The 16679-nt window shown below is 44.0% G+C and overlaps 1 protein-coding gene across 2 annotated transcripts in view; it reads left to right on the top strand.

Annotated features, from left to right (window-relative positions):
• LOC102781593 (diacylglycerol kinase zeta-like) overlaps positions 1-16679 on the top strand; it is an 83827-nt gene that overhangs the window by 7648 nt on the left and 59500 nt on the right. Inside the window, exons 2-7 of one of the 2 annotated variants that reach the window (XM_087836480.1) lie at positions 1765-2940; positions 9904-10012; positions 10401-10496; positions 14306-14383; positions 14832-14894; positions 16619-16675. In XM_087836480.1, coding sequence (XP_087692606.1) covers positions 1982-2940; positions 9904-10012; positions 10401-10496; positions 14306-14383; positions 14832-14894; positions 16619-16675 — 1362 coding nt within the window. In that variant the 5' untranslated portion in view covers positions 1765-1981. The remainder of the gene's footprint in view (positions 1-1764; positions 2941-9903; positions 10013-10400; positions 10497-14305; positions 14384-14831; positions 14895-16618; positions 16676-16679) is intronic. The other variant, XM_087836479.1, reaches the window with a different exon arrangement.

Raw genomic sequence — 16679 nt, 5'->3', positions numbered from 1 at the left:
AAATTATGCCGACAGTCACAGCAAAGAGATGAAGCAATTGAAATATGGGGAAAGCCAAAAACTGAGCTTCCTCCACTTCCGTAACATTGATTCATTAATGTTGAATTCTCTGGCAGCTGCTCTGTTCCCATGTTGTTGCAGTATATTAATGACTAACCTCGTATTGTGGATGAATGATCTCAGTTGTTCTCCTAATCTCAGTTGTTCTGGCCCGTGTACAGCATCCTGCTATGCGACTGCATTTGTCCCTGACCACCAGAATCCCTCACGTTAACTTTTATCGAGTGGAAAAAAGTTGGTGTTCATCCTCCAGCTTCACTGTGCTAATGTTATGCTAACATAGCTGTGTCGCTAGCAATCACGTAGCACAACATTATATACCAGGTAGTCCAACTTCAGTAACCCTGCAAACGCCACTGCTGTTTAGTTTTCTGTCTTCATTTATGTTGGAAGTGGTAGCAGAGCTGTACGTTTGAATTAGTTTCAGAAATCTCTCAGAACATGGTATGAAATGTTTAGGTGGAAACTAGCGAGCTAACTTCCTGTTAACTTCTAACTTCGTTAAATTTAATAAATTCTATTTTTATGGATGCCTGGATGTTAAACTTAATTGTTACACCCGATAAAGCAGCAACGCTGATGATTTTATTAAAGATGAAATAATTTAGACCGTTTTTAACTCTTAGTGTTCGTTTGACTTTGGGACTTGAAACGGACGGAGTTTAGGACCCAGATTACTCTGTGAAGCTCCTCACTACAGCAGCCGTAATGCTCTGACAATCCATCAAGCAGTGCGGCTTACCAAAGTTGTACTAAAACATTTTTAACAGATTTCTGCCCAAATCGGTTTGAGGTCAGTAAGCACAACCAGAATTCATACATAAGGCACACTCTCGATTTTTGAGAAAATTAAAGGATTTTAAGTGTGGAAAATATGTTATACAGAAGAAAAGAATATATCGTGATCTATATCGTTACCGCACATGCTTCAAATTATATCGCGATATGAATTTTAGGCCATATGGCCCAGCCCTACTACGGTCCCTGTGCTCACACATGAGCCTTTTCACTGGAAGCAGCTTCACAGCTGCAGTGAACAGTGCAGCTGCTAGTAAAGCAAACTTATCAGTTAAACTTTTCACTTTATATTGTAAAGATCCTACAATATTGATGTGACCCTGTATGAGCTTTAGTTTATATTTATGATACAGTAGATCTTAGTAGGTCTGTGTGTGTGTGTGTACCTGTTTAGATGTCTTTGTGGGGACCTAAATCCCCGTCCTCACAAGTTTGAGACTCAAAATGTGGTTTTAGTGTCAGGGTTATGGTTAGGCATTCGTTTTTTTAAGGTTAGGGTGAGCGGCTAGGGAAAGCATTATGTCAATGAGATGTTCCCACAAGGACATGAATACACACCCGTGTGTGTGTGTGTGTGTGTGTGTGTGTGTGTGGGGGGGGGCAAGGTGTTTCTGCGCAGTGTACCAGGGGCACGGAGAAAAGTTGTCGTACTATAGGCACGAGGAGAGTGTGTGTGTGTGTAGATGTTTTAGTACAGAGGTCATAATTGGAAGAAAGCAGCACTGCATCATGAAACAGCAAGTTAGATCATCACACCTGAGAACAGCTGATTCAGTCTGATTTGTTTGGAGATTCTTTTAGTCGTTAGCCTCAGTAAACTCCTTGTGTTCAAAGAGGTTGGTGGGAACATTTTTCTCTGTTAATGAGAAATGACAGATTTCTGTAACGGCCTATTTGCCTCTGCAGCATTTCCAAAGGAGGACTGGAGAGTCAGAGACGTCCAGCAGTAGCTATACCAGCTTCGAGTGGAGGAAACCAATCTTCGGTCGCATGGATATCTGATATCTGACTGCTAACCCGCAGTCAATGAAGACAAGGAAAGGCCACTGTGTGTTCTTTACCCAACCGTATCTCATCAGATGCATCTTGAGTAGCAGTGTACTATATCGCTCTCCAAGACGAGATGGATTTGTTTTTCCAGCGACACTTTGGTCGACGTCAAAAAAGACCAAAGCATTTTGCTGCAGTGCGTCACAAATGTCCCTCTGTTCAGGCCAGTAAAGCCAGGAGGCGCTCCAGCGTCGGTCTGGCCTCTGTAGCATTAGTGCAGTCCAGACGCTCCTCTGTCGGTTTGCCTCTGGTTTGCACTGACCAGCGCAGGCGCCCAAGTGTTGGCCTGCTTGTGGCTAGTGGACAGAAGCGACAGTCTATCATCGAGCTTGGGCTAACAAATGCAAGTGAAGGACCAGGAAGAGGAACTGCGACAGCAGAGGGGGCCACCACGAGAGGAAGACATCGTCCCTGCTGCTCAGTCTCCTGTGCACGTCGTTCGAAAGTGAAATCTATCGAACCTCATTTACTGGGATCCTCTATGTTACTGGCAAGCGTAGTGCAGATGGGCACAGGACTGAAAAAGGAAGAAGAGGATGAAGAGGACATGGATGTCTCCCCGTGCTCCTGTTCGGAGTCAGGTGAAGAAGAAGAAAGCGATGATGAAGCTGATGAAGAAAGCTTCACCCTGGCAGCTCACAGGCACCTAACGCAGGCTGTGGTTACGGAGAACATCAAAGCCCGGCCCTTGCTCTGGCCTCCTCGCTGTCTGAGACGAAATTCCTCGCACTTGCTTCCGGCAGACTCCGTGTTTCAGGACAACGCAGCAGGGTTTGGCGTCTTCGGCCGATATAATCCATTAGAGTCGAGTCACAGTACAGTGAACTTGACGAACGCAATGTCGACTTCTGTGACCAGTCCCAGCCTCGGCCAGCCGGCGCCAGCAGGCCTGAGCTTTGATGTTGGGGCAGCTGCAGCAGATGCTACCTCGTCTGGCTCCATGCTCCATAAAGGCTGTTCCTCACCACTAGATGGAGCCCAGCAAAGCATTTATTACAATCCTTACCAGGATACATGGGACAACTTCCTCTCGTATGTCTCTCTACACACACACACACACACACACACACACACACACACACACACACACACACACACACACACCTGACAGAACTGATGTTTTATGTTTTGCAGACATACATTTTTTTTCCTCAGATGTTAAAAAATTACAGTGACGTGTAACTAAATAATAACTAAGCAGCAGTTTAATTCTACGGTCAGACTAATTTACTGGCACATACAGTGGTTTGCAAAAGTATTCGGACTTTTCCACATTTTGTCACATTACAGCCACAAACATGAATCAATGTTATTGGAATTCCAGGTGAAAGACCAACACAAAGTGGTGCACACGTGAGAAGTGGAACGAAAATCATTCATGATTCCAAACATTTGTTACAAATAAATAACTGCAAAGTGGGGTGTGTGTAATTATTCAGCCCCCTGAGTCAATACTTTGTAGAACCAGCTTTTGCTGCAGTTCCAGCTGCCAGTCTTTTAGGGTCTGTCTCTACCAGCTTTGCACATCTACAGACTGAAATCTTTGCTCATTCTTCTTTGAAACAGCTCCAGCTCAGTCAGATTAGATGGACAGCGTTTGTGAACAGCAGTTTTCAGATCTTGCCACAGATTCTGGATTGGATTTAGATCTGGACTTTGACTGGGCCGTTCTAACACATGGATGTGTTTTGTTTTAAACCATTGTTGCCCTGGCTTTATGTTCAGGGTCGTTGTCCTGCTGGAAGGTGAAGCTCCGCCCCAGTCTCAAGTCTTTTGCAGACTCCAAGAGGTTTTCTTCCAAGACTGTCCTGTATTTGGCTCCATCCATCTTCCCATCAACTCTGACCAGCTTCCCTGTTCCTGCTGAAGAGAAGCCCCCCCAGAGCATGATGCTGCCACCACCATATCTGACAGTGGGGATGGTGTGTTCAGAGTGATGTGCACTGTTAGTTTTCCACACACAGCGTTTTGCATTTTGGTCTCATCTGACCAGAGCAGCTTCTTCCACATGTTTGCTGCGTCCCCCACATGTTTGCTGCGTCCCCCACATGTTTGCTGCGTCCCCCACATGTTTGCTGCGTCCCCCACATGTTTGCTGCGTCCCCCACATGTTTGCTGCGTCCCCCACATGTTTGCTGTGTCCCCCACATGTTTGCTGTGTCCCCCACACGGCTTGTGGCAAACTGCAAACGGGACTTCTTATGGTTTTCTGTTAACAATGGCTTTCTTCTTGCCACTCTTCCATAAAGGCCAACTTTGTGCAGTGCACGACTAATAGTTGTCCTATGGACAGATTCCCCACCTGAGCTGTAGATCTCTGCAGCTCGTCCAGAGTCATCATGGGCCTCTTGGCTGCATTTCTGATCAGCTCCTTGTTCGGCCTGTGAGTTTAGGTGGACGGCCTTGTCTTGGTAGGTTTACAGTTGTGCCATACTCCTTCCATTTCTGAATGATGGCTTGAACAGAGCTCTGTGGATGTTCAAGGCTTGGGAAATCTTTGTGTAGCCTAAGCCTGCTTTAAATGTCTCAATAACTTTATCCCTGACCTGTCTGCTGTGTTCTTTGGACTTCATGGTGTTGTTGCTCCCAATATTCTCTTAGACAACCTCTGAGGCCGTCACAGAGCAGCTGTATTTGTACATTAGATCACACACAGGTGCTCTCTATTTAGTCATTAGCACTCATCAGGCAATGTCTATGAGCAACTGACTGCACTCAGACCAAAGGGGGCTGAATAATTACACACACCCCACTTTGCAGTTATTTATTTGTAAAAAATGTTTGGAATCATGTCTGATTTTGTTCCACTTCTCACGTGTGCACCACTTTGTGTTGGTCTTTCACGTGGAATTACAATAAAACTGATTCATGTTTGTGGCTGTAATGTGACAAAATGTGGGAAAGTTCAAGGGGGCTGAATACTTTTCAAAGCCACTGTACATCATTTTTCTGCTTAATGCGAGACAGTGTTTCTTTGAAGATAGCTGAGCAGACCAATGAGCTTAAAGACACCTCATAATGTAACAGAGAGAGCTGTGACCTTTAGCTCTACACTAATGAATGTTTGAATGTCAGTGATCACATGACACTGGCGTTACGGTTGCAGGATCTGTGGGCTGATCTATGCTGCTGTGTTTTTCACTGGCAACTCAAATCAAACTTTGAGCTACTCTGTGAGATGAAGACTGGAGGTCAGAGCAGCTGACTAGCAAAGCACGAGTAGCTGGTTCGAGACCCTGAACAATGCTGGTGTTTCCTTTCTGAGATACCCGACAGAAATAAGAACGAGAAACCACTTGACTTCACTATTGTTACAAATACCTGCTTCAGTCTTCTTGTGGCAGCTGTGGGAACAACATCTGCACAGTTATCACACACACAGGCGAATTCTCTCAAAGCCTCACAGTAAAGTTTGTCTCGCCTTCTGCTTCACGTACAAACATAATCTAAGAAAAAGAGCTTTCTTTCAGGCTGCCGTGCTTCATAAAGCACTAAATAAAACTGAGCTGCATATTGAATATTAAAGAGTTCTGTGGAAACGTTGAAATGACACCATAACATAGAGCTGTGGGAATGTTTATGTCACACACAGCAGCGCGTTCAAAGCCCTGCAGTCAAAAAAGATGCAAATTAGGGAAAATGTCTGATGGTTTTAGCAGAAGTAAACGTCCATTTCTACCAACCGGCCCTTCATGATGATCCGTCACTACATATCAAACATGGTCAAACACTTGGGAAGTCACAGCAGTATGTTTGTGTGTGTTTGTGGCATGTTCACTATTGGCGTGGAGGGCATCCTGTTTGGATGGGTGTTGGTGATGAACGATGCTTTAATACAAACTCTTTTTAATAGCCTGTGATAAATGTCTAAAACAGTGCACCGTATTTTAATACTCATGTTTAGGGCTGGGCTACATCATACCGTTCATGGTAATACCGGTGTAATGTTGGGCAATGATAGGAAAATGACATATGGTGATAGAATATGGGTAAAACGCGCATGCGCAGAGCCGCACATGGCGGCGACGGAGAATGAGAAGAGCGAAAGTGGATCGTTGAGTGAAACGATGAACCTGAACTGGTTTGTAAAAATGCTGCAGCTTCACTGGTGTGGAACTGGTTTAGCTTTCATCAGATACACAACAAAGCACTATTTTTGGTAGCGCATGCTAGCGGGCCGTCGTTGTTACCGTGTTGTTTGGAAAATACGGCACACTTAAAATCAATCCTTTGATTTTTCTGAAAGTCGACAGAGCCCCTTATAATCCCGTGTGCCTTATGTATGAACTCTGGTTGTGTTTACTGACCTCGAAACGATTTTATGTTCACGGCGCTCAAATATCTGTCAAAAATGTTTTAGTACAACTTTGCTAAGCTACGAAGCCGCACCGCTTGATGGATTGTTGGAGCATTACGGCTATCGTAGGCGGAGCCTCGTGGAGTGATACGTACTGTGCTTCAACATAATATTACCGTATTGTGTGTGTATGACCTCTTTTTAAGTGTTGTGGATATTATACATGGTTATGCTGAGGATATGTCAACCAGTTTCCACTGGAAATGCCTTTTGGTTAAACTGTCAGGCAGGATTTTGCACTGTTACATTTTTATATTTATTTTAATGCAGATAAAAAACAGCTGCTTGTTTAAGTGCAAAATATATTGATGGTTTTTTGCACTAATAAAGTTGTGGAGTTGTAAAGTATTTTGTCTCACATCAATTATATCGTCAGTTATGTCATTATTGTAAATTTTCAAATGTATATGGTGATAAATAGTTTTGGTTATATCGCCCTGCTCTACTCATGTTTACAGCTGTCAGAAAAATGACAAATGCTACACAATTTTGTGTAAAACATAGATGTGAGTGTGATATGAAGTGAGGAAGGGTTAAGCTAACAGGCAGCGCACCATTATGCCTGTTGGTGGGGGGGGGATTTTGCTCAGTCCATTAAAACAAGTTTTGAAATCCTTGCTAGTTATTTTGCTCTGTGGCTGCTTTTTACATTTTTCTGACGATTATGAGCAACGACTGTTTTCTACTAAGCCGCCTGTTATCTCAGTGTTCACTGTGATTAACAGGCAGCAGTGTGGAGGAGCTGCCTCTGAGAGGCCTGGCTGGGCAGCTGAAGCTTCTGCTACGTGTAGTTGTTGGTTAGACTTCAGTTGTGCTCTGATGTGTGGCGCTGTCCATCTGCCCAAACTGGGACGCTTACGTGACTTCTTGTTACCAGTAATACATAACGTGCAGTCACCAGCACAGCCGTAACTGCCCACACATGCTGTGCGTGCGCTGTGTTACACCCACGCACACCTGTGTCAGCCAGAATCACAGCCGTATGAAATGTGCAGAGCAGCTTCTGACTCACACGTAGCTCGTGGTTTATGCAAATAAATAATAAACATTTCTTTTCCAAATGTGATGACTTTGAATAGTCAAGGTCTTCATGTTTATTGAAAATGAAAAGGGAACAATGTGCAAATAAGAAAGACCCAAACGCCCCACGCCGCTGTGCAACCTTCATCCACCTTCTTTGCTTCTTTGTGTTAGTGTGTCTGGTGTTTTCCACAAACAGATTGATACCCTGAAACAAACACAATTAATGGCAAAAGGTATCAAAATAATGACTGAATCGTGAGCAGGGCTGTCTGAAGACATGTTGGGCTCCCGTCTGTACATGACCTCATTTATGACGATTTGAAAACGCGTCCCGTCAGAGACTTTGCATCGAAGACTCCACAGTCTGTGAATAGAACTCTGACTTTGTGTTGCTTTGAGGCCATTTGGCAGAAATCTGTAATTCCCACAATAATAACAGTCACATTTTCTGAATCCTAACAAAAATACCTACGTTTCGATGTATCATTTGTGTAGGGTAGGGTGAAAATTGAGCGAGGAGGAAGAATTTGGTCAGACGTGAAGAACAGATTCAGAAAACTAGAGTGGTGCGCTCTAGCTGAGCTGCATAGCAACCATAGCAACGCATGTATTTTCTGAAAAATCTTCACGGTGTCACTGCAAACTTCAACAGGGGTTTTATGAAAACGGTGAGAGACACGAAACAGCTGAATTATTTGGTAGTAGCCCAATAATTTGAGTGCATTTTAAAGTTGGAGTGGTGTTTGTACGTGAAAGTGTGAGGAAGTAGTTGAACTTGAAAAGAAGCAAGTTTGAGTGCAATCTGGGATGTTTTCCATTCATTTCAATAGGAGAAAAAACTCATAAAAAGCTTAATATTTTAAAACGTGTAAAAGTAATAAATACCAACAGATATAGCCATCATAAGCAGAGATAGCAGAATATTTTAAAATTGAACCATGAAAGTAGCAGAGAAACTGTGGAAGTGGTTTAACAGCAGAAAACAGGAGTGACTTGAAGATTAGGAACTCAATAGTTGTCCAGAGATGGATTCTAAGGCACTTGTTCAGCTGAGAGTCAGAGAGGAGAAACACTCAGTTTTTACTTGCAGCAAGAGCAGCTACAGAGCGCTCGCACGGGAGTGAGGCTCAGGGACCCGCGCACTGCCCTGGTCTTTATTTATACATCAGTAGGTGTTTGTTCCTTACATTGGAATGTGGATGATGTGTGTGTGCACATGTGTGTGTGTGGGGTCAGAGTGTGACCCCTTCAAGACTTCCCTAAACCTGCTGGTCTGGAAGTCCAGCATTTCATCTAAACAGAAGGCACTTAAAACTGACATAGTTACGTTTATCCTACCACAAAACAATAAGAGAAGCTACAACCTCTCGTATGCTCCCAGGATGTGAATGCCAGAGCACTCTGGAATGCACACAAAGTCTTGTAGTGAACAACAGCCTAAGTCAGGGGTCGGCAACCTGCGGCTCTTTAGTCCTTATAGTGCGGCTCCGCGTGGTTTGGGAAAATAAATTAGAAGTATTTAGCTGAAGTGTATAGTTCCTTTTTTTTTTTTTAAACTTGTAGTTCTAAATTGGAAGATTATTGTGATATTGAAATATAAAAATAAAATTATATTTTATTATTTTTTCATCGCTCAAAATAAGCGTCACACTCGCGGAACCCGCCGAAACGAAACGTCGTGCATTTATCAAGACTTTCAACCCCAGGTAGGCCAATTCTTCATAATGTGGATCTTCGGATCTTATGTTTGCATGAACACGCTTTTCAGCATCTCTTTATTGACCACTTTTCACACACGGTTGCTGTACGCACACAGCCGGCTGTAGCTTTGCAGCTCACAGCCCGACACACACCAACAACAGCATACATAGCACAGACATAAAGGCGGCGAGGTGCGTCCGCCTCCCCTACAGCGGCGCTGCAGACCACGCCCCCCCACACACATTAACCAGGTAAAATACATATTTAGGCAGAATTTTGTAAATATCTATTTTTCATCTTTCAGCAGCATAGAGCTTTTTTTCAATTATTTTTTAAAAGTCAGGTCAAGGCTCCAAAAGCACAAAGGAGATATAAGGGTGGCTCACAACAGTTTTTGTTTGCTGGATCATTTTAGTTCAGCTGGGTGTCTTTGCTTTGGTTATATTTCTTTAAGAGTTCAAATGTGTTCATTACATAAATAACATGTAATTTTCTCTGTAACTTCATGGATTTCATCAGCAACACACCTTAGTTGTTCACACAAAGCATAAAGGTAAAAACAATATATACAGTGTTATCTTCAGTTTAGATGTCAAAAAGTATTTGAGGCTCCCAGAGTTTTCTTTTGCGGGGAAACTGGGTCCAAACGGCTCTTTGGGTGTTAAAGGTTGCTGACCCCTGACCTAAGTCATCAAAAGGTCAACATGCAGTATTCTACCACATGCAAACTTATATTATTAAAAGCTTATACTGACTACTAAGTACAATTTTCCACTGACAATAGTGTAAATGCCTCAGCGTGTGTGTGCGTGTGTGTGTGTGCGCATAGACCTCCACATATGTTCCTGTCACCTTTTGTTACATTGACCACTTTTCTCGGACGCTGACAGTTTTCCTGGTCTTTGTGTTTCCAGAAAAGCCATAGCCAAGTCCGGTCTGCACCATCTTCCCTGTCAGCCCAGCACATCCTCTCTGACCAGGACCGACCCAGAAGCAAACATCTCCAGCACCGTGGACTGGACTGTGAGTGACGGAGACGTACAGGGTCGGCTCTTTATGCCATGTCAGACTGCTGGATTATCAGGGGAGGGAAAGCTACGGCTTTCATAGGCTTAGGAGTCAGGAAAGCATCACAGCGGGTCTTCAGTCCGTCTTGTGTCTGCCAATGAGAAGCATGTTAGACTGAATCATACTGTATGAAATATTAACATGTGGGTTTTTTTTCCTGCTAGCTGATCGTGCGTTCACTCACAGGATTTTTCACAGTGATTTGAAATGTCTTCTGTCAAACACTTTTCATCAGTGAGCTGATATTTCAGGTCCTTCATTGACGGTCTGTAGGTACCGCAGCTCTTCTTTCAGCTTCTGTCCTTTTCTTAGTCTTTGTCTCTCTCCATATTTGTCTCTGTAGGAGGTAGCTGTGTATGGAGATCATATCTGGTTTGAAACAAACGTGTCTGGAGACTACTGCTATGTGGGAGAACAGCACTGCATTGCCAGATTACTGGTTAGTATCTGCCTGTGTGCAGCCGCCTGCACTCACGCTGCTCTCTGTTCTGTTTGGGGTAGAGTGTGATTTATACACGGCTGCAGGTTTTCTTTACTGTGTTACACTGAATGTTTATACAGTCGCATGCTTCCACGTGCACCTGCTCAGTGTCTGCTGCTTTCTGCAAGTTCTTGCATTAACGTCAACAACTAAGCAACCGACTTATGGAGAACACGCATAATAATCTGGAGGAGATCAGTGTGAAAGTCCAGCATCTGCTTGCACAGTGTGTACTGGCTGCTCAGCAGACATACTGTTAAGTTTTCTTGGCAACAGCTTTAAACAAATGTTACTGGAAGCAGCAAGAAGCAGAATTTAGACTGGTTAACCCTTCCAGCGTCTGTGGACGCAGTGAAACAGCTATGAGCACCACCAGTTAGCACCACCAGTTAGCACCACCAGTTAGCACCACCAGTTAGCAGGCGTGCATCACACTCCCAGTCCTAATTAGGGATGGGTATCGTTTAGGTTTTATCCGATACCGGTGCCAAACCAGTACTTTTGAAACGGTGCCGGTGCTTAAAGAATGGAGAACACAAAATTGGTCCGAAAACCTCTCATATTTTTATTTTTAGCAGTCTCTTTTTTTCTGCAAAATGATAAGCACCGTCCAGCCCCACGCACGGGGCGATCCGCACTAACTCACTAGTGGAGATTCACCACACCCGCAGTAGATGTGCTCGGTGTGAGGTCTCGCAGCAAGCTATCAAATACGGCGCATTTCTCTGCTTTTAAAAAAACGCTATGCGTCGCCAGGTGTTTCATCAGATTTGAGGTGTTACCTCCTTTGACAGCATCACAGTATCAGCTTAAAGCACTTGTTGCAGCTGCTGAGTTTGCATCTTTTGCTGTGAAGTACAGCCAGACTTTGACCGCTTCGCCTTGAGCGTTTTTAATCTGTAGCTCTGCTCTAAAAGAACGTACGCACCTGGACCCGCCTACTATCCTCGGAAACGTAAAATGATTGGCTAGAATCTAAAGTGTATCACAGCTCAGGTTACTACCGTTTATGCCATAATGGCACCGGATATCGGTACCCATCCCTGGTCCTAATGGGACACCCTGAATGAGCAATGAGCTGAACTCGCTGCTGGTAAGAAGAGACGTTACAGTCTTCACATGTGAGACTTGCACAGTAAGAACTCCAACATTTTATCACGATTTAGTCAACATTCCCAAAAACCCTTTGACAAAATTCCCATTTATTTCAGGGTTTAACTTTCTATAGAGTGAGATCGTTATGTTCCCTGTAGTTTAATGACGTCATCTGAAGTTTTTCAGTTGTTTTCTTGATCGGTGAGCGATATCTAGTGTTTGGGGCTCGAACACGTGCATCAAAGTTCTGAGATGGAGATGTGAAGGACATTTGCATTAGTGACAACAAGATCTTCCTTCAGACTAGAACAACCTAGCACACCTAGCCTATCCAAGCAGGCCAGCTTTTGTCTCCAGGAGAAACCGTCCACATTGTCCGCTTGTCTCGTTCTGCTCTGGATCAGTGGAGTTCTTGTGTTTCTCTGCATGTTCAGTCTTGTAATGGTAGTTTAAACACAGCAGCCTGCTCTCCACAAACTAAGCACACAGCTTCACCTCTGACGCTACCACACAAACACTTAAGTGCAGCTCTTATTAAAAACTTTACATTCTGCATCAGTCTCTCTTTTAATGTGAGCCGTTAGCGTTCAGGGATAGCAAACCAATATCTCCCACAGGCTGCTCCACCACATTTACAGTACATATGTAAACTCATGTACTTAGGGATGCAATGATACCAATTTTTTCAAACCGATATGATACCGATACTTGGATCTGAGTACTTGCCGATACAGAGTACAAAAAACGATACTTCTGCCACACACACACACATACACACACACACACACACACACAAATACAATGAATTGGAAGACAGGTTTTATTTTATTCTCTGCCGATAAAAAATAAAATCTTAATAAAAATGACCACAAAAAAATTTCAAATGAAAAATAAGCACTTCTGTTAAATTATTGCAGAGTCTCCACATTGTAATTTAACAAAAACTATTGGCACTGTCTCGAGCTTTCAGAATAATAAATAAACACTTCTGTTTGGAATCAAATAAACTTTTAAATTATTGCAGAGTGTCCATATTGTAAACAAACAAACAAAATAACAAAAGTATTTGGCATTGACGAACTCCTCATCTGCCCGTGGATCATCAGTCCACTGTGCCGTTAAACCGAGGACTGACATCGCGCACACTGCTTGTCTTTACCTCTTTAGAAAGTTTTGGCACCATTATCTCCCTGATGTGTGGGCGGTTGGGAATTTCATATCGCAGCTCGAGTATGCTGAGAAGACGGTGCAATCCTATGTTTTCCACGGCCGGCATTGGCTGGTCATCCAGAGCGATAAAATGAATCGAGCCTCTGTTATTTTAACTGCCCGTGGATTTTCTCTTGACATTTTTCATCGCTTTTCCAAAACCTGAGTTAAAGTTGGCTGTTCCACACTGCTGACATTTTGTTTAGCCTAGCTACAGCAGCCTCCAGTTTCTCTTTTTTATCTGGAGCCGCCAGTCTCACTCGTCTAACCCTGTGCCTGTTTAGCGCGGGATGTCCCCCTAGTGGCCAATCTAAAAAACTACAACAGAAATGACAAGCCACCCTCTGATTAATGAAATAAGTTGGTATCGGTTCATGGTATCGGTTAACTTTTACGAGTATGAGTACACACACATTTTACAGTATCGGCCCCGATACCCGATACCAGTATCGGTATCGGTGCATCCCTACATGTACTCATTCACGTTTGGTGGCTGGAAAAACCTGCATGACGTAAACTTGTTTCTGTGTGTATCCTAATTCCCGTCGACCTCACTCAGGCCGGTCAGGGACAATCAAACAGCCAAAATCTCACAGGCCTCATTTTAGTTGGGCTCAGCCGGCATCGGATAAATATAAAAATGTTGACTAATCAGATGCAAATGACCTTTGACCTTTTCAGTTGGTGATGGGAGAGCATTTTCACTACTGTGTTTTTAAAAAAATCAGTGCAGTGCTGCTTTTTAAACATCTGTAAATATGTGAAAAGTCCAAAAGTTTGTAAAAAGATGCAGCCGAGTCAGTGCCACAGGCTGTGGGGAGGAGCTGTGCTGTTACAGGCTTCAGTGTCAGATCACAAGGAAATAACAGGGTCTGTGTTTGAACCATGAACTCGTCCCAGTCTCTCCTGTATTCTGTCCTATCATTCAGTGACACAGCGACAAGTAAATCAATAGATAATATAGTTCTTCTAATGTGTGTATAGGAGTGAGACCTGCCCACCTCCTTAGTTATTATTTCCATTTGCCGGCTGTATGAGGCCTGAACCCCTGAGTGCTTTGATTCATCTGGGATAGTAAACACAGATCGCTGTGTTTCTATAATAATAATAATAACACACTGAAGCTGCTCTCCTGCAGCACCGTGTCAGCTCATATCACTGTCAGACACATACTGGCTGTATCACACACACAAAGCCGTCATATTTTTAGATACTGTCAAGTCATATCATTGCTATGTTGTGTATCTGTGGTGGTTTCCCTCACGTGGTGCAGGACTGTCTCCCAGTGGTCACAGATGGAATTAAGGCTTCATAGTGACTGCTGTTCTTTGAGGCTCATAAAGCAAATGAATGACTATAACACAAGAACAAAACCTGTTTTTTTTTTCTTCTGTTCATGTGATTTAATTGTTAATCAATATTTCTCTTCAGAGCTGATCACCTTTTCCCTTTTTTCTTTCTAGCAAAAGTCTGTCAGTCGAAGGAAGTGTGCTGCCTGTAAGATCGTTGTTCACACCGTCTGCATAGAACAACTGGAGAAGGTATAACTCTGCCTGTGAGGATACATGAAGACTCAGAGGTGTATATTAGTCCTTATGACTACCAGTAAGGTCTCGGTGACTTTATTATCACAGAGAAGTGTGAAGCAAACTGAACGCTCTCTACAGCAGGGGTGTCCAGCTACCGTCCTGCAGCTTTTACATGCATCCCTGCTCCAACACAGCTGAATCCGATGGTTGGATTCCCTCTTCAGCAGCCATCAAGTTTGGCCTGATAACAAACCGTTCATTAGATTCAGGTGTGTCGGAACAAGGATGCATCTAAAAGCTGCAGCTCTCCAGGACTGGAGTTGGACACACCTGGAAATCTAACATGGATCCAGTGTTGTTGCAGCTGGTAATGATTCTGTATGTCAGTGCAGTCGAATTCGTCATTTGTAAGCAGAGCACAACAGGTTGTGTTTGACTGAGCGTCCTGTCTGATCTGCAGTTTCCCGGCTCTAAAGCTCTTCTTATGGATGCCACGCTGCCCGTCAGTGACCCCAGCTTTAGAGTGAGATACACAGAACTCGTCCTTGTCTTCTTTCTCTGTCCTCTCTCCTCTGATCCTCGGTCTGATGGGACTGCACAGGTGATCGTGGGTGCTGACCTTACATCAGTCTATTATAATGAATCACTGCACAGCAGCGTGGGATGAGGGTGGTTTGGCATATGCCACTCAAAAATAATTATTGTTGATGGAGATGTCACTTCCACTGGGAACAAGTGTATTTAGACACTGAGTGAATCAACGTGGAATCCAGGGCAGACACTCTGAAAATTCTTCCTCTGTCAGGGTCCTTTTTTCTGAAATCCTTCAAATTTGGTCCTGTCGTTTTTCTTGTGGTGTGATAATCTGATCATCTTGACGGTTTGGGTGCTTCGATCTGAAAACATGAGGAGGTCGTTGATCTGAAGCTGCTTTCTGAAGTGTTCTGGTAAGGAAACGATCAAAAAGGGCCACGATTGGTTGCAGAGACAATGGTCGTGTCCAAATTCATGGGCTGCATCCTCCTGAGGACCCGGCCTTCGCGGTCTACGTGGGCCGGGTCCTCAGGAGGTCGGGTAGGCCGGAAGTAAACGGCTGTGAAATGTGACGGTCTAGCCTTCTGATTAGCGTCACCGCTGTCTCGGTGGAGTTTAATAAACTCGGCCGTCTGCTCCTTGCTGTCTAAAATATAACAGGACACTGGAGGAAACTCTCGACCATCTCACACTTCTGTTTAATCAGTTTCCTGTTTGACGTTTATTCAGCTGTGTAAAAATCAAGGAGGAACCCACCCGGGGGATTAATAAAGTTTTATTTTATCTAATCTAATAACTTTAATCTCAGCCAAACCGATTTACTCACGAACAAACAAAACAGTGAAAAAAGCCCAACAATAACATTTTTAGGTTGTCTAAGTGACTTATATATTACGTTTAACCCGAGCAGCGAAAGTCCGCGGTGATCTGAAAATGATGTGCCGGGAGTTGTGCCGTTCTCGGCGGCTTCAGTGACCCTCGAGCTCCCGGCGAGCTATCGAGCTGGTGGGTAGCAGACGCTCTGAAAACGTCGAAGCAGTTTTGCAAATATGCGATATCTTGATAAACCGAGCAGATATTTGATGTTTACACAGCTACTTTCTCGCCTGAAAATATGTTAAAAGTTTATTTTGTGACCCAGAAAGATTAGTATGAGTAATTTTAAAACTTAGTAGCGGCCCCCATTGTTGGAAACTGGAGTTTGGCTGGGCCACGCTATGAATTCTGGGATATGGTAGGCCACGAAGGACACACCCGACCCATCCTTCAAATTTGAGGAAAAGGAGGACGCATTTGTCGGCTGCATTCGGAGGAGTCTACGAATTTGGACAGCCTTCGGCGCGTCGCTGTGACGTAATCGGTCTACAAATGCGTCCTCAGGAGGAAGCAGCCATGAATTTGGACACGACCAATGCCAGGATGGAGGAAGCGCTAACTAAAGATGTGTATCGTCACACCTGTGTGACGTAATTCAGGGATATTGAACTGATGCTTGGGGCGTCCCCCTCTGCTTGTTCCTTTCTGTCAGCGAGTCCTGTTGAGGAAGTCATGACCCTTAACTGTAAGACACATGACACCTAATCGGCCTGTCCCACAGGCGTGACAGTGCTGTGAACATTTTGTGCTGCTTACCCAGGAAGTGAGCCAGTCAGAGACCCAGTGTTCAGCTGTGCCGTTAGACCCCGGTAACCCTCTTCTTCTTCTCTGCTCCAGATTAATTTCAGGTGTAAACCATCATTCAGAGAATCAGGATCCAGAAATATTCGAGAGGTGA

This window comes from Neolamprologus brichardi, chromosome 23 (genome assembly GCF_056152115.1).
Source record: "Neolamprologus brichardi isolate AB-2024 chromosome 23, ASM5615211v1, whole genome shotgun sequence".
In the NCBI taxonomy this organism is placed as follows: domain Eukaryota; kingdom Metazoa; phylum Chordata; class Actinopteri; order Cichliformes; family Cichlidae; genus Neolamprologus; species Neolamprologus brichardi.
This window is presented reverse-complemented; position numbering and strand designations above follow the sequence as displayed.